General features: G+C 52.6%; 1 protein-coding gene across 1 annotated transcript in view; it reads right to left on the bottom strand.

Moving 5' to 3' along the window:
- STK32C (serine/threonine kinase 32C) overlaps nucleotides 1–20,378 on the bottom strand; it is a 69,237-nt gene that overhangs the window by 18,080 nt on the left and 30,779 nt on the right. Inside the window, exon 2 of the mRNA XM_059477496.1 lies at nucleotides 11,930–11,985. Coding sequence (XP_059333479.1) covers nucleotides 11,930–11,985 — 56 coding nt within the window. The remainder of the gene's footprint in view (nucleotides 1–11,929; nucleotides 11,986–20,378) is intronic.

Raw genomic sequence — 20,378 nt, 5'->3', positions numbered from 1 at the left:
AGGGGCAGCCACAGCTGCTCTGGGCACCTGTGCCAGGGCTGCCCACCCTGCCAGGGAACAATTCCCAATTCCCAATATCCCATCCAGCCCTGCCAGGGAACAATTCCCAACTCCCAATATCCCATCCAGCCCTGCCAGGGAACAATTCCCAATTCCCAATATCCCACCCAGCCCTGCCAGGGAACAATTCCCAATTCCCAATATCCCATCTGAACCTCTAAAGTTGCAGTGGTAGCCAAACAAGAGGGACCCTCAGGGGCCATGCTCTAAGTACAAGGTTATCAGCTTGACAAATCTGCCTTCACATCTTTAAGTGCTGATTTTGTTTCCATTTCCAGACACCTTGCCACATTTCACTCCTTAAGATATTTTTCATGGAGCCTTACAACTTTAGTTTTTCCCTGTTGAAAAGCTGTGCTTTTCCACAGGATTGATGGACTCATCTGTCAGAACACCATAAATCATTAAAATCTCTTTTATGCAGCACTGCTGTTCGCTGCAGCCAAGTTGTAACAGCAGCTGATGAAACTTTTATTCACAGCAAGCCTGTTGGTGTTTCCAGGTCGTGTCAACACTTCCATAAAAAATCTCTTTCTCAGCTGCTTATGCTAGAGCCAAAAAAGTCTTCTGACCCAAAATAACACCTGCTGTTCCCAACAGCCCTTCAGTGTGCCGTGTATCAGAGGATCACAGACTCCCAGACTGGCCTGGGTTGGAAGGGACCTTTAAGACCATCCAGTTCCAGCTCCCTGCCACGGCATGGACCCCTTCCACTGTCCCAGGCTGCTCCAAGCCCTGTCCAAACTGGGCTTGGATGTTTCCAAGGCTCCAGGGGCAGCCACAGCTGCTCTGGGCAATCTCAGTGCCTTCAATCTTGAGTGCTAAGGATGTGTTTCGGTGCTTCTGAGCCTCCCTGGGGCTCAGCAGACCCCTGTGGATCTGTGTCCCCTCTGGGTGTGCCCACACTCTGTGCAGGCAAAGGAAACCACATGTGCAGGTGCAGCTGGAGTGGCTCAAAACACGGGAAAAGCTAAGCATGTCCATGGTTTTGTTGGTTTTTTTTTTTCCAGAATGAGCCTTATTCTGTTTCACTCACACAAATGGGACAGCCAGCACACTGAAACTATGTCAGGGAAAGCTCTCCTCATTGGCACCCTGCAAATGGGGCTGAGGCATCTATCAGGGAACCTTTCCTCATTTCCCTGCAAGGAATCATGGAACGGGGCTGCAGAATGGTATCTACAGGGTCTGAGTCCTGACTTAATGCCATTTGAGGTGGTTCAGAGCAAGCATTTCCCTTTAATGTCACGCTGAGAAAATAAGGTCCCATCAGACATTAAGCAGATGTTTCTGTAATTGAGTTTGGATATGGGGGATTATTTGACTTGAAGCTCCAAAACACGTGTAGATTTCTCTTCCTCAGGAGAGACACTAATCCAAATAAACAAGGAGAAACTGCAGAAGTGACAGCAGAGAGCCCTAAAGAACAAAAAGGAAAGAGAAGTGGTTTTCCTTGCTTTTACTTGTCCTGTTTCTCCACCTCTCCCCCTGCACACCAGCTGAGCCCCATCACCAGCAGACACCCCAAACCTGGCATCTTCCCTCAGGGCTCAAACACAAATGCAGACATTTGGGATGCCCCTCTGGCCACAGCCCTGAGCACATCTCTGGTGGGGCACGGGGTGATTTGCTGACCTCCAGGCCATGGAGCAGCTCCTGAAGGGCACAGGGACCATGCTGGCACCATGAGGGATGAGCACAGCCCAGGAGATGTGTTCTGGAGCTGTCACACTGCCTACAGAAAGGCTGTCAGGCATCCACATTATGTCTGGCTTTAATCACATGCTCAGAGATCTCTGCTGGGCTTTTCTTTCTCAATAATTAAAGTAGAATGATGAAAACTCAGACCAACCTGCAGAGATCCCTGAAGACACTGTGACCCATCTTTCTGCCTTTTGGGTGGATCCAAACCTGGATCCAGCATTTCCTCCAGCTCAGCAGCACTCCATAGATTTATATGAGCACCTGGACCCCTGTGCACAGCCACAGCTAACGAGCACTGTCTGAATAAATCGTGCAATGTTTTCCTGTGGGCAACATACATTTTGAGTTATGTCTAGTATTTGGAGCCATCCCTCCTTATGGCCATGACTACATTCCGTGATAGGCTGGTTAAAGAGGCAAAATGATTTGTTTTAGCTACATATTTGACAGATATTGGAAACAGAAAGAAATCTAATTACTTCCAATGAAGATTGGAGGGCCTTATTTAATCTGTGAACGTAAATTGATGTTGAAGTTCCCTGACCCCAAGGCAAGAACACTGGCTGTGCTATTTTGAAAAGCCTCATCACTCATCCTGACCCGGCCCTGATGGGCACTGGCACTGAGACCCAAGTGGCCCCAATGTCCTCGTTTGTTTGTGCTGCTGCCACAACACGCCCCCAGGCACCAAACTTCCCTTCTGTGCTGAAGGAAACAAACACAGGTCTTTCTTTTCAGCCAAGAAAGGAGGGGATACTCGTGTTTCACAGTGCAAAACCCTCAGGAGGAATCAGTGCCACTTGCAGCCAAACGCTTGATTTTCCCTTGGCAGAAACTTGCTCCGTTGAGCTGGTGTTTAGCACCAGGCTGCACAAAGGGATCAGCTGAAAGGGCAGCTGTGGAGGCTGCGCAGGTGGAGATCCCTGCCAGAGTGAGGGCACAGGGCTGGGGTGAGCCTGGCCACGAACCCCCTGCCCCTCCCGGCTGCTCCCCTTCCCCTGCACTGCAGCCGCCCACCAGCCGAACCCCAGCAGGCGCTGCCTTGCCCCGAGGAGCCTGCGCAAACCTCATGAGCCTTTCTGTCACACCCACCAAACAGCACTCCACTGCCTCAAGCTACCAAGACAAAGAAATGCGCTTTATATTCCTCCATGTTTCCAAGGATAGGACTCCTCTGCCCAGGAACACCCTGCAAATGTCAGAATCTCAGAACCACAGGATGCCTTGGGTTGGCAGGGATCCTAAATCGCACCCAGTGCCACCCTGCCATGGCAGGGACACCTCCCACTGTCCCAGGTGCTCCAACCTGGCCTTGGGCACTGCCAGGGATCCAGGGGCAGCCACAGCTGCTCTGGACAACAACCTTACCCTGACAAGCCCAAAGACAGCAGCAGGGGCTAAAATCGAGTTCCAGAGCAGAGCAGAGCTGATCTGAGAGCCTGAGCATGCAGCAGCCCCCCAGAGCCCTGCATGGGCACACAGGGGGCACCATCCCACCATGGGTGAGGGCTGCCTCCTGGCAAATGGCGCTGCTCCACCTGGGCTGGTGCTGGGTAATCCTCACTGTGGTTTGGTTTCACTGCACAACTTGCTGTACATGAACAGATAAGTATTGCATACTGCACGGCCCTTTGTTGAGAGGAATTTTTAGCACTTACTTTTAAAAACAATTTTTAGATCAAAAGTAATAATATGGCACAACAATCTTACTGCAACTCCTTGAGAAAACGACAGGAACAGAAGGAATCTCGATGAATTTTGGACATAAATAGTAAGTAAACGGGAGGTGAGGGTGGAAAGCAGAGACACAAAAGGCTTCTGTTCAATAAATATGGTTTCCTTCCATGCTCTTCTTTCTTTAAAAATTCTCATGGACTTACACTCCAAAGGGAGGTAGAATCCCTGACCATACTGATAAATTATAGTCTATCCCAAACGTGACAGGTCAGTAAGAAGAAAAAAGTATTAAGAAAAAATAAGAAAAGCCAATTTGCAATTGTCAAAGTGATCCTCTACTTACAGTTTCATTTCAGAGAACAAAATGGCCAGTTGGTACAAAAATGGAAAGCACTAAATTTAGAATTTGTCAGCATTTTCAATCCTGATATTTTAATTTTATGGAACTATTGAAACAGACATGATTTTGATGTGCACATTGCATAAATAACAATGTCCAGGCCTTTTCAGCAGGTGAGTCTTGCTGGGTTGCACCTGAGGGCCCCTCACCCCAGGCTTGGCAACAGCACCACGGATGGACAGAGCAGGGGGAAGGAACCCAGACCCACCAAAAACCACAGCCCAGTACCCATGCTGCTCCCAAAGCTGTCTGTGTTTCCTGGCTGTGCTCTCAGGAGCCCTTTGCAGTGACAGTCTGAGCAGGCTGACCCTTTGGGGCCCATCTGCAGTGCCCCGTTCCTGGGCTGGCAGTGGCGTTGAGCACACAGAACATGACACAGACAGAAAGAGCAGGTGCCACGGGGCTTTCTGTCCCTGTCCCTGTCCCCTCAGCATGGGCAGGGAAGGCAGCGTGGAGCAGCCCCAGGCACAAGGAGGGCTCTGGTTTTGCAGAGCAGGGCTCTCCAGGCCCCGTTCCTGGTCTGGCAGTGGTGTTGAGCACACAGACACATCACACAGACAGAAACAGCAGGTGCCACAGGGGTTTCTGTCCCTGTCCCTCCCTCGGTGTGGGCAGGGAAGGCAGCATGGAGCAGCCCCAGGCACAAGGAGGGCTCTGGTTTTGCAGAGCAGGGCTCTCCAGGCCACGGGCAGCACCTGTCCCACTCCCAAACACAGCCCCACAACCCCTGAGCCCACACCTGGACCCTGGGGGCTCTGTGCAAGGGACCCCTCAGCTGGAGGGGACACCCACCCCTCCACACCACCTTTCTGATCCCCCTCCACAGGTCTACCCCACAACAGCCCTTCCCACATCCCCTTCTCGCCCTTCTCCACAGTCCAACACCGTTCATTGGGGAAACAAGGCAAATGGCACCTCAGAAGACAGGAACAGAGGGGATTCCAAAGGAGAAGGGCTGTAAGGAAGACTGGGAGGGGTAGAAGCACCTGGTGTGCTCCTCCCTAGGAAGGAACGTGCCTGGCAGGCCTGGCCCACACCAAGGCCCTGTCCCCTGGCACTGCCGCTGGCTCCGGGTGCCCAGCGCAGGCCGCGGTCCCTCAGCCTCAGCAAAATCATGTCAAATCCCCCAACACAACACTGTTACTATTGTGAATTGTGCACCAGTTGCATCAGTTTCTGCTTCTATTTTTCATGCTCCATCTTTAATTCATTGCTGAGACGCAGGAAATCCCAGCGGCCTTGTAGTGGCTTGTGGGCAGCTCTGCCTTCACCACAGAGAAACCAGAGCAGAACTGTATCTGGCCTTTTGGAGCTGTGTCCATACAGCTCCCACGAGACTCAGACCAGTTTCTGAGCAGCGCGCGGACACTTCAATAAGAATTCATGAACTTTAGACCCACAAGAAGAAACAGATCCTGTGAAGAAGCGGACGAAGGCTCCTTCCACAGACACCATTGCCCAGAGTAACAACAGGGTACACCCATAATGCTCTGGACAAACCCAGGCAGTATTTCCTTAATAAACTCTATTTGCTGTATCATGCTGCTGTACCCATAATTTCATAGGAACCGAGGACACTGCTCCCTATCATTTTTGACATTAAGTGGTTTGTAATTGGATTGTCCAACCATGAGCATTAACACAACATCCCAAGCTCACAAGCTGCAGCTTCCAAGGACCTGTAGATGACCTCGATGTCCAACACAGCTTCAATTTTATTGTTGTCAAAAGCTGCATCTGACGCTGGAACCTTCCATCTCTCAGCTCCATTTATGAGCTGGTGGGGGTGTGGGCTATGATGGCTTGTCAGAACAAAAACAAGATCCAAATGCTGGCCACATTTCAGCCTCTGAGAAATTTGTAATTATCATTAGTGACAAAGGATGGGGTTTTTACTTTAAAAGTAAGAGGTTTTCATGTTGGCCATGTGAGAGCTGCAGTCTGGTGTGGCCGTGTGGGCCCTGCTGAGGGCAGGAGGAGCCTCTGCCAGCGGCACACAGGGGAACGGGAGGTTCTCCTGAGGGCAGCCCTAACAGAACTACCATCACATTTCCAATCATTAATCTGATCAATACCAAAACATTCTGCTCGCTGTCCTTTCAGGTGGGTGAATGTTTACAGAATTCTCTGATGCACTTAGGCTATAGAAGTCCCATGGAATAACAGAATTTTTTCAGCTGAGTTAAAAAAAGCCCTCCAAGACTGAGATCCAGTATTTGACCAAACACCACCCTGCCAACCAGAGCAGAGCACAGAGTGCCACATGCTGTCATTCCTCAAACACCAGCAGGCAGGGGTGGGCAATGCACCACCTCCCTGGGTAGCCAATTCCAACGTTTCTCCAAAGCCAGGTCACCCTGACCCAGCTCCATCCTCCCCTGCTTCCTCCGCAGCTCCTCCTCCTCCTGTAAGGCCTGTAACTCTGTCCTTTACCCTTCTTCAAGGCTGGCCCTGCTGACAAAGGGTCAGGGCTGGATTCAGGCACATCTGCCACTCAACAGGCAGCATATGCTGATCCATGAAAAGGTTTCCTTAATCAAAGACCTCAGAATGAGATCTCTTTGGGTTCAGGAGGGGAGGGGGAGCAGGGAGGTGTGGGTGGATTTTGTTGCAGAACCTAATGCTGAAAAACTCTCACGTAAGAGGCAGAAAGAGCTTGAGCAGCCAGCTGCTGTCGAGGCTCGGTGCACACACAGGAGTCCACAGAAAGCACTGCTGCTGGCACCAGGCACAGCGAGCTCTGTCCCTGTGGCCCAGCTGTGGGCACACTCCTGCTCCCAGCCTGAGCAGAGCCCGTGCAGCCAGCAGGCATCAACAGGGCACTGACCCCCTGTGCCACAGGCCAGCCCCTTGGGGACATCAGCCACCTCCTCCCCACCTGCCCCGAGCCACTGCCACACTCCAGCACCCACTGCCAGCAGTGCCAACCCCGGGGAGAGCTGGGGGGGCCCAGGGCCATCAGTGCGAGTTGGGTCAGGGACCAGGCTGCTGCCCTCTGTTCTCTTACACCTCTTTCCTGCCCACAGGCCCCTGGCTGCTGGAGTGAGGGTCCATCCCTCCTCCCAACCCACAGCAGCGTGACTCACCCACAGGGAATGATGGGGGCTCAAATAACCCCAGGCAGCTTCTAATGCAAACGTTAATAAGGCACCGGGTGTACAATAATAACAAAGGTGGGCAGCTTGTTTGATAAATCATGGTCTTTTGAAGTCTGACCTTTCAGAAACCCCCCCAAACAGGTCCCCAGTGGGGAATTGCAGGAAAATGCCCAGCCCCTTCCAGCTGAGCTCACTGCTCACCCAGTCACTGCAGACCCTTCAGTGGCATTCCCACTCTGTAATTTTCCTGCTGCTGCCCCCACAGCCTGAGATCCAGACAGTGAGGAGGTGCTGGACCCCACCACCCCTGCGCCTTTCATGCTCTGCCATTCTCTCCCGTGGCTTTTACCAATGACACACTCACAGCTTAGCAACATCCAGGAAAGAAGAAAAATCCCTAGGTACTACTGGGGACACGGTGTCAGAGGGAGGATCCCCCTGTGGGTGCTCTGTGCTTTCTCACCCCCTGCTCCTGGTCACTGTCCCCAGCCCAGGCTGGGGTGCAATGGTGGAGCACGCTGTGGAATCAGAGAATCCCACAAAAATGGAATATCCTGCCTGGTCACTGTCCCCAGCCCAGGCAGCTGCTCCTGTGCTGGGTGCAATGGTGGAGCATGCTGTGGAATCAGAGAATCCCACAAAAATGGAATATCCTGAGCTGGAAAAGACCCACAAGGAGTCCAGCTCGTGTCCCTGCACAGACCCCCCAACAATCCCACCCTGGCATCCCTGGCAGCGCTGCCCAAAGGCTCCTGGAGCTCTGGCAGCCTCAGGGCTGTGCCCATTCCCTGGGCAGCCTGGGCAGTGCCAGCAGCTCTGGGGATGAACCTGTCCCTAGTGTTAATGTCCTTCACATCACTCCTGCTGCAGGCCCCATCTCCTGCATCCTGCAGGACTCCCTGGGCAGCCTCGGGGCCGGGCAGGATGGGCCCTGAGCAGCACGGGATGGCCCCACAGCAGCAGCTCTGCAGCACCCCAGCACCCACAGACACCCCTCAGGCTGTGCCCTCTCCATCACCTGGCTGCCCTTTGACAAAGCCAAGGCAGCCCTGGCTCCAGAGCCTGCCAATGACATGGTGTGGGATCAAGTGACAGGAGCAGTGTCCAGCAGGGACAGCCTCTGTCCAGCCCTGGAGTGGCTCCAGCAAACCCTCAGCCTCAGGTGAGATCAAGGACAAGAAAGGAAAAATCAAGCAAAAAATATGTGTGGCAGCTAAATACCAAGGGATTAAGTTTCCAGCCTTTCTTTAGGGAGAAAAATCCAACATTTATAAAGCTGGAAAAAAAGAAAATGGATCAAGCCAGTGTTGATGTCAAAGAGGGATTCAGTTGAGAATAGACTTGAAGGGAATTTTATTTATGGTGCAGCTACTGGGTGGGCATCTGTGACCTTTAGAAAATGGATTAAAGCCTTTCTATACCCAGCTCCAGGCTGTGTGAATTATTAAAGCAACAAAATCATGAAGTTGCAGCACTCGTACAAAGAAACCCAGACACAGCCAGCCCTCGCTGGGAGGGTCAGGGGAGCTGGGCACAGGGACCAGGGCCCCAGCTCCTCTGGAGCAAATGAAAGCCAGGCCCCCACAGGCTCCCACCCCAGCATACTGGTTCCCTCTGGAAGATTCCATTTCCTGCTGCTGCCCATTCCAGCCCCAGCCCTGGTTTAATCCCCTCTTTCCAACGGCACACAAAGGCACAAATCCATGCTGAAAAACTTCAGACGTGTTCTTATTTCTTCTCAGCAGTGAAGTGTAAATAATGAATTCCCACAGCCCCATCCAGCTCCTTATCCCTTGGAAAAGGCAGCTGGGGCTGCAGAACCACGGGGGAAGCCAGGTGGGAGGAGGAGGGCAGGAGCAAACAGCCCCAGCTGCCTCACGGGGACTGAAGCCACAAGAGCCCAACTAAACCAGGCAGAGCTCCTGGTCCTGCAATGCCACCCCTGCCCTGGGACATCTCTGGTCTCATGCTGGCTCTCGAGAAGCACAATGAACCTCAGAGCACATTTCCCATGAAAACAGGGCCACAAACTGCACCCCATTCCAGAAACCCCCTCCTGGCTGCTGCTCCTTGGGAAACGGCATCAGAGCAGCCAAAACCTGGGCAACTGCTGCTGCTGCTGCTTGGAAAGGAGCCTGTGCTGCAGGAGGAACACTATGCTGATATTAAATCACTGAAAATCAAATAATATCACCTCTACTATGTGTGGAAAATATTCCACACTTGCTAATTGGTGCAAACATGGAATTGAACCTGACCTTCATTTGATTAACTGTATCTTAAAGCTGATTAAACCCATCTCTAGGAAACAGAAATTGGCCATTTATTGCAGATATGCCAGAACCACAGCTCTGGGGCTCTCAGGCTCTTCAAAAGGGATTTCTGAGCTCCTTTTCCCTTCCTTTCCTCCAGTTCCCACACTGAGGATGTCACCATCTGTCCTGAGAGATGGACAAAGTGACTGTGGAAGGAAATGCTGTGCCCAAGGCCAGCCCAGGCACTGGCCCCAGGTCCTGTCACCATGGGATCACATAGTGCCACAGCTCCCTCAGGTCACCCACACACCCAGGGTCTGCTTGCACACTGGTTCCTAAATATCTTCCTGAACGTGGCCAGAGAGTGGTTCAATCAGGCAAACCAAGTCACTCCTAAACTTTTAGTAACACTTGCCAGGTAGGTAGTTTTATGTTTTCTGTCATTAAACGTGAGTTGTAAATGACTTGGTAAACGCAAATGCTTTTCTCAGTGTCAGAGGAAATTCAGCATATTGACAAAGTCATCCAGAAAGATGACAGATGAATCATGTCAGCATTTTGTTGAAAGTGTGTGTACAGTTCTGCTGCCTGATAGACTGCTCTGTGCTAGACTTAACCTTCCTGCAACACAGAGCACAGAGCGAGCAGCTGCAGGGAGCAGCCGAAGGGAGCAGCTCTCTGCAGAGCCAAGGCACTCCTGTCCTGGGACAAGAACTGGTTTTTCTCTGTTTCATATTCTGAGCAGAATTAATTTTCCAGGTGCTGCTCCTTAACAGAATAAAACCTCCTTGTCTGGAAAGTTTATATGTGAAGTATGAATCTTCTCCTATTGGCTCAAAACAAGCTGCTCGTTTTCACTGAGGTTTGGAGTTAGTGTTTGGTCTTTGATTGTGAGCTGAAGACACAAGACCTTGAGTGTTCCTGTTCTCACCAGGAGTGTCTGGGGAGACTTTCTTCTGCTGTTTGCCTTATCCTCACAGCACAAGGGCTGAGCTGGTATTTAATCATTCACCATCATTCAACAGAAGCCCAGCAATGTGACAGAGCTGTGCTGCACGCTTTCCCCTCTCCTTGCTCGAGGGATGTGGCTGCAAAGAGGGGTGAGTGTTTCAAACCACCCCCTCAAACCGTCACAGTGACTTGCACACGGCTGGCAATCCATTTCCATTACCCCAGAAGTCCCAGGCAGACTCTCATGGAAGCCCAGCAGGAATTCATGTGGGTGGGCTGTGCCAGAGCAGGGTAATGGATCTCCTGGTGTTCATCAGGGAGCTGAGGCTGTATGGGAACATCTTCTCTAGAAACAAGCACTGATGGCAGCACTGGGACCGAGTGTCCCCTGTCCTGCCTCTCAGAACAGCAGGACCCTCCCCATACAGACCACGGCTGATTTTGTGCTGCCACTGTTTACACAGCACCAAAATTGCTTAATACACATCAAGTATTCAAAAAGAGATTTTGGTGATTGATAAATATTTGGGTTCTTCTGACCAAACAGGTCTCAGATCTCCTGGGAAAGTTCTGCTTTTGCGAAGTTTCCATCTTCCAGCCATCCAATCATCCAAGTATCCAAGGTCAGGCTGCTCCCCAGGCCATGGCCCAGTGGAACAAGACCTCATCAGGCTGTACCACAGAGGGAGAAGGCAAAGGACAGTGTGGGTCATCTCCAGAGCCAGATCTGCATGTTCTCCCCATCGTGGCATCAGCTTTTATCAAAGTGTGATGGGAGAAACCAGCCAAGATGACCTGACCAGAGGGTTTGCCCCACCACTCAGCTGTCCTGTTAATGTCCCAGGGCATGGGGACACCTGTGCCACCCACTGAGCTGGGCTGGGCCCTTCCACAGCTCTGACACTGCACGTTTCACACTACTTCCATGGCCATGTCTGCCCCCAAAGCCCCAGGGCTGGCACACACGAGTCACAGGGCAGGTGACACAGCTGAGCCAGCAGTGTTGGGCTCAGCACTGGCACTGCCGCTCCCAGCTCGCACCCACCACACACAGGCGGGTGAGGCTGCACAGGGGGCACCCATGCTGCTGGCTGGCAGCAGAGCACGGGGACAGGAGCACTGCAGAGCTCCCAGTGCAGCTCTGGGCTCGTGTGACATCCCACGGGCACCGCGCTGGCACTGCCAGGCAGGGCAAACGCCAGAGCCACCTGCACGGGGACAGAGGGCCAGCCAGAGGAACAGGGAATGGAAAGGACTGACACTGGGAAACCAACAGTAACCGACTCCAGAGATACACAGCTTTTTGATCATCACCTCCCACATCCTCCCACATGCTTGGCAAGAAAAGCCAGTTAAAAATAAACAACAAAACCTCTTCAGCATAACTGATTTCTGATTGGGAAAACAGCCCAGAACTTCACAGAACCCTCCTGACCCGTGTGCCAGCTCAGTCAAGCATCAAGGACAACTTCCAGCACCTTCCCGCCTCACTGCCCCGCCACAACCCAGACATCCCCACTGAAAACATAGAGAATGCTTGCTGTAAAATGGCCACAATTGTGCTGGTAACTTACAACACATCTGTTGCACCAAGGTGCCAAGAATTACAGCAAAGCCAAATGGCAACGAGGTATTTTCCTGAACAATTTTTCCTGCGTTGACTGAGCAGCCATCATAAAAAATACAAAAATAGCCAATTTCGGCCCCGTTACTGTTCCAATAAACCACAAGTACATAACAGCAGATACCTGATAAACCATGCAAGACTCAGAGCTCCAGCCTACCTTGCCAAAGCTTCCCTTCCCAATGGCCCGGAGAATCTGGAAGTGGTCAAAGTTCACTACAAGGTAAAGAAAAAAGAATTTACATTTGTAAATGCTTTACAACAAATAAGCTTGCATTTTAAAGAAGGCAGGGAGACAACTACAGAGCGTTGGTCAGGCTTTTATTAAAAGTTTTCCTCTGGGGAAGCTGCAGGACAGCAGCTGCTTTCCTTTCAAGTCTCTTCACGAGCTGGCAGAGGGTTGCATGAGGTTACTAAATAGTGGTTTAGCACCAAGTAAAATACAGCTTTAACCTGTGTGGATCTGGGGGAGCTTCACAGAGCTCAGGGGCAAACTGAGAGTGTGGCTGAGTGGCGAGCATGGTGAGACCCTGCCCACGCTGTGCCCTGGCACTGCCCACTGCCCCACTGCCCTCACTCCACAGACACTGACTACTGCCCCACAAACACTGCCCATTGCCCCACAAACACTGCCCCTGCCCCACAAACACTGCCCCAGCCCCACAAACACTGCCCCTGCCCCACAAACACTGCCCATTGCCCCACAAACACTGCCCATTGCCCCACAAACACTGCCCACTGCCCCACAAACACTGCCCCTGCCCCACAAACACTGCCCCAGCCCCACAAACACTGCCCCCTGCCCCACAAACACTGCCCATTGCCCCACAAACACTGCCCACTGCCCCACAAACACTGCCCACTGCCCCACAAACACTGCCCCTGCCCCACAAACACTGCCCCAGCCCCACAAACACTGCCCATTGCCCCACAAACACTGCCCATTGCCCCACAAACACTGCCCCTGCCCCACAAACACTGCCCCAGCCCCACAAACACTGCCCCTGCCCCACAAACACTGCCCCCTGCCCCACAAACACTGCCCATTGCCCCACAAACACTGCCCACTGCCCCACAAACACTGCCCCTGCCCCACAAACACTGCCCATTGCCCCACAAACACTGCCCATTGCCCCACAAACACTGCCCCTGCCCCACAAACACTGCCCACTGCCCCACAAACACTGCCCACTGCCTCTGCCCATTGCCCCACAAACACTGCCCACTGCCCCACAAACACTGCCCCAGCCCCACAAACACTGCCCCACAAACACTGCCCACTGCCCCACAAACACTGCTCCTGCCCCACAAACACTGCCCCAGCCCCACAAACACTGCCCATTGCCCCACAAACACTGCCCCAGCCCCACAAACACTGCCCCACAAACACTGCCCCTGCCCCACAAACACTGCCCACTGCCTCTGCCCATTGCCCCACAAACACTGCCCATTGCCCCACAAACACTGCCCCTGCCCCACAAACACTGCCCACTGCCTCTGCCCATTGCCCCACAAACACTGCCCACTGCCCCACAAACACTGCCCACTGCCCCACAAACACTGCCCACTGCCCCACAAACACTGCCCATTGCCCCACAAACACTGCCCATTGCCCCACAAACACTGCCCACTGCCCCACAAACACTGCCCCAGCCCCACAAACACTGCCCCTGCCCCACAAACACTGCCCACTGCCTCTGCCCACTGCCCCACAAACACTGCCCACTGCCCCACAAACACTGCCGTGCCCCCTGTGCTCAGCCAGCGCTGGCTGTGCTGCAGTTGCTGCTGCCAAAGGGCAGCATTAGAGGACAGGGCCAGCCCTCCTCTCCCTTCACGTGCACACCCATCTGGAAGACATCCATGGCTTTTTCCAGAGCCAGCGTGAGGAGCAATGACAAGAGATGATCGTGCAGCTGTAACACTCAGCCACTGACTCCATCAGCTGCTGCTGAAACAAAATTATTTTTATACCAAAGCACTGCTGTGATTTAATTTAATATCAGTGTTAAATAAAGAAGACAAGGTGAGGAGGAGCTTGCTGATGGACTGAGCCCACCTGCTCAGATACAGCTGTCAGCCCTTGCCAGCTGTACCATGAGACCCTTTCCGTGCAGGGGACCCTCAGCACTCCTTGCCACATGTCTGGATGAAAAGAAATGCTTGGCATGGGCTTGGGGTTTGCAGCATGAGATGGTCAACAATGAGCACTGAGCCTGTTGGCTGGCCACAGAGACCAAAATCACTCAGGAGGAGTGGGAACAAAGAATTCACTATAAATATTACGAGTCCCACTCCCAGATCTTAAATAAATGCACATCTGTCATCTGTGAGGATGAATCAAGAGCCCACGCATGCTCATGGAGTTCCTATTACCCTTTTGTGCTAGGCTTATATCCAAAATATTGTTATTGTCACTTTTGTGGGACGTTTTCTGCAGGAGAGCTCAGAAAACTTTCCCAAATGAAACTGAGAACAGAATCTGGGCCAGCTCGTACTCCGTGTGTCCCTGCACTCCCAGTTCTCTCCCTCGGGATGCTGAAGGGCAGAAGCACCACGACTGCTCCATGTTTAGCTGGTTTAGTTGGTTTAGCTGACTGTGTGGTGATCAGTCAAAGGCTGCACTCCTTGATCTTGGATAAGGATCTTATTCCACCCTCAATGACTCTGTGATCTGCTCAAGATCTCTCCAGAGACCCCACAACAGAGCCCATGGGGACACCAGTGTCCCCACAACCTTCTGACAGCCTCCCACGTCTCCAGGGAAGGGCTCAGCTCCTCGGGTGCTGTGTCACCTCCTCATCACCTCCCTCCTCTGTGGGCCTTTTGTTTCAGCAGTGATTTTATTGAGGATTTTCCTATCACCCCACTAGAGGGGATGCAGTGAGCAATGCAAAACTGCAGCTTCAGCTTCGTAAGTATTCTGTCTGAAATGTTCTGGCTGAAGCATTTGGAGCAACAGATCAAATGTTTTTCCATGTGCAGCCAAGTCCACTGGCTGACCCCCTGTCACCAAAAGGATGCCCAGCCACAGGGAGCCCCTTGGAAGGGGGGCTTTTCTTGACAATTAAACCAATGCAAGTGCTCAGGATCTGCCATCACTCCAGGAGGAGAGCTTTTGGTAATTCTTTGTTATAATGTTTGGAATATTGTGTAAAAAGGCATTGCCTCTGGGAAAACAAACCCCAAAGTGTCATTTCCATGTATCCATGACTACAACTGATCTGGGAAGCCTGCTCGAGTCAGCAGGCAGGAAACAAACCTAGAAATGAATATTCACCAGGCCCTTGAACCTATCAGAAGAGATGTCACTTTTAATAAATTAATACAGAGTTCTGCTGATGGGAAGTTGGGATGATGCACTGCCTGGTTTCCCAGTTCCAGTATTTTCTGCAGCATTCAGGAGGCAATCTGATAATTCTGTGTAGGTAAACAATTCTATGATTACACGATCCCAATAAAGCAAAAGCAATCTCAGCGTGTGAAGAAGAAAATCATAGTAGCAGCGTGCTGCTTTCTGTGCACAGCACAGTGGATTACTAAGAATGTTAACTTATCACTACGGAATTTGTGATTATCCCTAAAATAGAAACGTGAACCTGCCTGGAATAGTGTGTATGCTCCAGAGGCTCTGCTCCCGGGGCTGACAGGAGAAAGCTGTCATTCACCCACGGCCAGCAGGGCTGGCTGACTCTGGGGCACTGCTACGAGCCTGAGTCACAGACACAGCGGGGGCTTGGGTGGCAGGAACAGGAGGGGACAGCTGCTGCTCTGCCAGGCCCTGCTCTGCCTCTGCACAGCTCCAGCAGCCACAGGCTGGAGGGGCAGAAACAGCCCTGGCTTCAGGAGGGGCCAGAGTCACTCACAGGGACCTGGAAACCCGGTGCTTCAGGAACCATTTCTGTACAGAGGCTGCTCAAGCCTGGAACAGGCCTCCTGCGGCCATGGTCATGATCCAAGCCCGTCAGGGCTCAGAAGGCACTTGCACAATGCCCTTAATGGCATGCTTCAGCTTTGGGCACTCCTGAAGCACCAAACCCAGGGACTAGGTCAGTCTAGGTGAGTGGGACTAGTAGGAGCCTTACAACTGAAAATATTCTGTTCTTCTGTTCCATCCCATCCCATCCCATCCCATCCATCCCATCCCCACGTGCAATGTGCAAACAGGAGGAGCTGACTTGGCCCCCAGAGCCAGCCCATGGCCTCTGCAGTGTGCAGTGCCCGGGGTGCTCCCTCAGCTCCCCACAGGAACAGGACACTCACTGCTCCAGCAGCTCCTCATCTCCGTGGCACCTCGGCAGGGAGGGGAACCACGGGACAGGAGACGCTGGCATTTGCCATGTGCCGCTTCCCGGCTCTCCCTGGCACCAGTGACAAACCATGAATCACAAATAAAATAAATACCATAGCCTGGCTTTGCTGTGGCTCTGTTCTCCAGTTCCAGGAATGCGTGACGAGCGGGACGGCAGGGGTGGCAGGGATGGATGGCAGGGACGGCAGGGGTGGCAGGGATGGCAGGGATGGATGGCAGGGATGGATGGCAGGGGTGGCAGGGATGGATGGCAGGGATGGATGGCAGGGGTGGCAGGGATGGATGGCAGGAATGGCAGGGGTGGCAGGGATGGATGGCAGGGATGGATGGCAGGGATGGATGGCAGAGATGGATGGCAGGAATGGCAGGGGTGGCAGGGATGGCAGGAATGGCAGGGATGGCAGGGATGGATGGCAGGGATGGCAGGGATGGATGGCAGGGATGGATGGCAGGGGTGGCAGGGATGGATGGCAGGGATGGATGGCAGGAATGGCAGGGGTGGCAGGGATGGCAGGAATGGCAGGAATGGCAGGGATGGATGGCAGGGATGGATGGCAGGGATGGATGGCAGGGATGGATGGCAGGGATGGATGGCAGGGGTGGCAGGGATGGATGGCAGGGATGGCAGGGATGGATGGCAGAGATGGATGGCAGGGATGGCAGGGATGGATGGCAGGGATGGATGGCAGGAATGGCAGGGGTGGCAGGGATGGCAGGAATGGCAGGGATGGATGGCAGGGATGGATGGCAGGGATGGATGGCAGGGATGGATGGCAGGGGTGGCAGGGATGGATGGCAGGGATGGCAGGGATGGATGGCAGAGATGGATGGCAGGGATGGCAGGGCTCCATGTGCCCACAGGACCTCCCCAAACCTCACGCAGCCCAGCCCTGCCCACTGCACAACAGAGTGCCAGGTGCTGCTCTGACATCCCTGTAATTAAGATCTCATTGTAATCACAAGATGTACTGTGGGATAAAGCCGGCTGGATACACAGCTTCCACTTGCCAGTGAAACAGAGAATGAGGAGTACATTTCCCAATTTCCCTGCAAAAATTCATTGCACAGAAGGATGAGGGATGCAAAAAACAAAAAAAGGGCTCTTCACTATTTTAAAATTATTAATGTTTTCATTACTTTTTGCTATTTATTCTGCATTCATTTGCAAGATAACCAAAAGTAATACTTCAGAGACACAGTGGACTCCCAGAGAGTGTCCAACATCAGGACCTGGTATTAATCTCCAGCAGCAGGAGAACAATATAGTAGGATGCAGTTAGCAAACCTGCTCTACAACACCCTCAGATCTGGGGAAGCCAGCAAAATAAATCACATGTTAAGGTTCAAGTCAACCTTTTACTCCTCAGCTGCATGTTTTCCAGCATCATTAATACCAACAGGAACATTTAACTCCAAGAATTATTCTCTTCAACACTAAAGGCCTAAGAAATAATTTTTAAATCTTGTAACAGCAAATGTGTCGGGGTAGTATGACATGATCCACTTTCTATCAATGTATTTCTAGACATTGGCATAATAAATAGCATTTCTCTACTCAATGTCTTCTGCAATGTAGCTTGGAAGAAGCACCCCAGTAACTGATGTGGAAATGTTAAATTGTGCCCACAGAAACCTCAAGTTTGCTGCCACAAATGCTGAGTTTGATCTGGCAGGAAGGAGAGGCCCAGCTTAGCTGCAAAGCCACCACTCACAGGGTGACAGGGGAGGCGATGCCACCTAGGCAGGGACAGAGGGGGCATCAGGACATGGGAATGGGCACCTGCACAGGGCATGGCAGGCAGGGCAAGGGGACAGGACAGGAGCCCAGCAGGATGAAGAGATGGGGATCTGGGCAGCTCTGGGGCCTGGGCAGGCAGGACAAGGGGACAGGACAGGAGCCCAGCAGGATGAAGAGATGGGGATCTGGGCAGCTCTGGGGCCTGGGCAGGGATCAGGCCCAGAAGGGAAGGAGGCAGAGCCACACGGGCAGCAGCAGCACCACGGCACACAGGGAGCATCCCCAGGGATGGCATGAGCTGCCAGGAGCAGCAGGGAGAGGGGCAAGACAAGGGAGGGCTGGGAGGACTCGTTTGGAAAGCTCTCACACCGGAGGATGGCCTGGGTGAACTGGAAGGTGGGGAAGATCAAAGGTGGGATTTGTGCTCAAACACAGAGCTGTTGATGCAGAGAGGGAGCACAGGGCCCTGGGGGAGATGTCAGCAGACCCTCCCCAGCCTGAAACCCCCTGGAACACAGGGCATCCAGCCAGAGGCCCATGCAGGGCAGGACACCACTGCTTTCCCTGCTGTCCCTGCAGAAAGCACAAGCAGCAGCTTTGGTCTCCAGCATCTCGGGCCAATCTGCTTTGCCTATTCATAGGCACAGAGAAGATTACACAGGTGAGGGAAATGGAAATACAGTGTAACATGGCTGTCAGGAACCTCAAGTGAGCATTCAATACCCAGGAATCCAGAGAATGCTAGTAGATAATGGAAGAAATTAAAGGTACAATGCCAGCCCAGTGCTATAATGAGCCCCTTTAGGAACCACAGACTCAAACCTACTATTAGGAAGCAACTCTAAAGTCGTGTAAAAACAGAGACTTTTTGTATAATTAAAAATGAGTCCCTGCAACTCTGTAAGGAATCAAATGCACCATGCAAAGCAACTGCTAAGTCAGTTTAGGAAGACTGGGTAATGGATATGCAATACAGAAATGTTTGCATTGGCCAGAAACCATTCCTAAACAGCAAAAAAATACCCTTTGCATTGGTCAGGAGCCCTTCCAAAGAGTGTGAGCAGGTTGCATTCACCTGATCTCCATCAGCGAGCTCAGGAGGCACTGGAGATGGAGAAGGAAGCCCAGCACCTCATCCCTTGTGCTCCATGACCCTGACGAGTGCTATTTCTGTTAGAAAAACATGTGTAACTGTGCAACAGCAACCAGGGAGGCCAGCAGGGCACTCATTAACCAGCTGGGCCCTGGCTGGGGCAGGTTAACGAGCACTAAATGAGTTCACAGTGGTCCCAAAGCACGGGAGATGTGGTCACACACACACAGGAGGGTGAGCAGGGCTGCCCTCACAGCAATGAGGGCTCAGGGTCAGCACATTTGGGGCTGGCTGCAGGGCAGCTCCAGAGTTCACAGTGGTGCCAAAGGGAGTGCCCAGTGCCCCAAGGCCAGCACCAGCACAGCTCTGTTTCCCCCTGCTGCCACGTGTCTGGCTGCTGTTTCCACAAGGGCACTGCCCCTCAGCAAACCTGCCTGGAAAGGATCCATTTTACAGGGCACGTCTGGTCAAACAGCCTCCCAGGAAATCACAGAGTGGAGCTGTTGGAAAGGCAAAGGTCACTCTGGCACCCACCCTGCCCACAAACACCCCAGGTAACCTGCAGGGCCAGGGTCGCCTTCCTGCCACGGCCAGGGCAGGCCTGGGCTGGCAGGGGGACAGGGACAGGGACAGGGACAGGCACCACCCCACACTGCTGCCCAGGAGCACTGCAGGGGCCACTGCCCAGAGCACCAGCACCACTGCACACCTGGACACACCTTCTCTCACCTGTGCACAGCAGCCACTGCACACCTGGACACACCTTCCTTCACCTGCTCCTGGGAGCAACCACTGCACACCTGGACACACCTTCCTTCCTTCTGCTGCCAGGAACAGCCACTGCACACCTGGACACACCTTCTCTCACCTGTGCACAGCAGCCACTGCACACCTGGACACACCTTCCTTCACCTGTGCACAGCAGCCACTGCACACCTGGACACACCTTCCTTCACCTGTTCCCAGGAGCAGCCACTGCACACCTTTGTTATTATTCTTTGCCATTCTATTCTTAGCTAGCGTGCTGCTCCTTTCTTCTACTCTTTTAGTATAGTTTCAATGTAATATATATCATAAAATAATAAATCATCCTTGTGAGACATGGAGTCAGACCCTCATCTCCTCCCTCATCTCAGACCCCTGTGAGCACGGTCACAGCCAGGCTGTCCCCAGACACAGCTGCAGGCAGTGCCACAGCAGCACCAGCAGCTCTGCCCCACCACTGCACTTCTTGGGTTCTTGCTTTTTTCCTTATTTCTACCAATAAGAAAATTTTATTTCAAGGAACTATAATTGATTTATGCAAAAAAAAATTAGAAAGCCTTTATAGCACATGTTTTTAGTAGCATAATGTTAGCAATAAACAGCTGCTGGATGTTACTTAATGTTTCTGCAGCACATGTTAGGAATGATAAATGGCTGGGTTTCGGTGCCTCATGAAAGATTGAGGCTGTACCGTGTTCAGG

This window comes from Ammospiza nelsoni, chromosome 8 (genome assembly GCF_027579445.1).
Source record: "Ammospiza nelsoni isolate bAmmNel1 chromosome 8, bAmmNel1.pri, whole genome shotgun sequence".
NCBI lineage: Eukaryota > Metazoa > Chordata > Aves > Passeriformes > Passerellidae > Ammospiza > Ammospiza nelsoni.
Note: the sequence above shows the minus strand (reverse complement) of the source record. Positions and strands in the feature narration are given on the sequence as shown.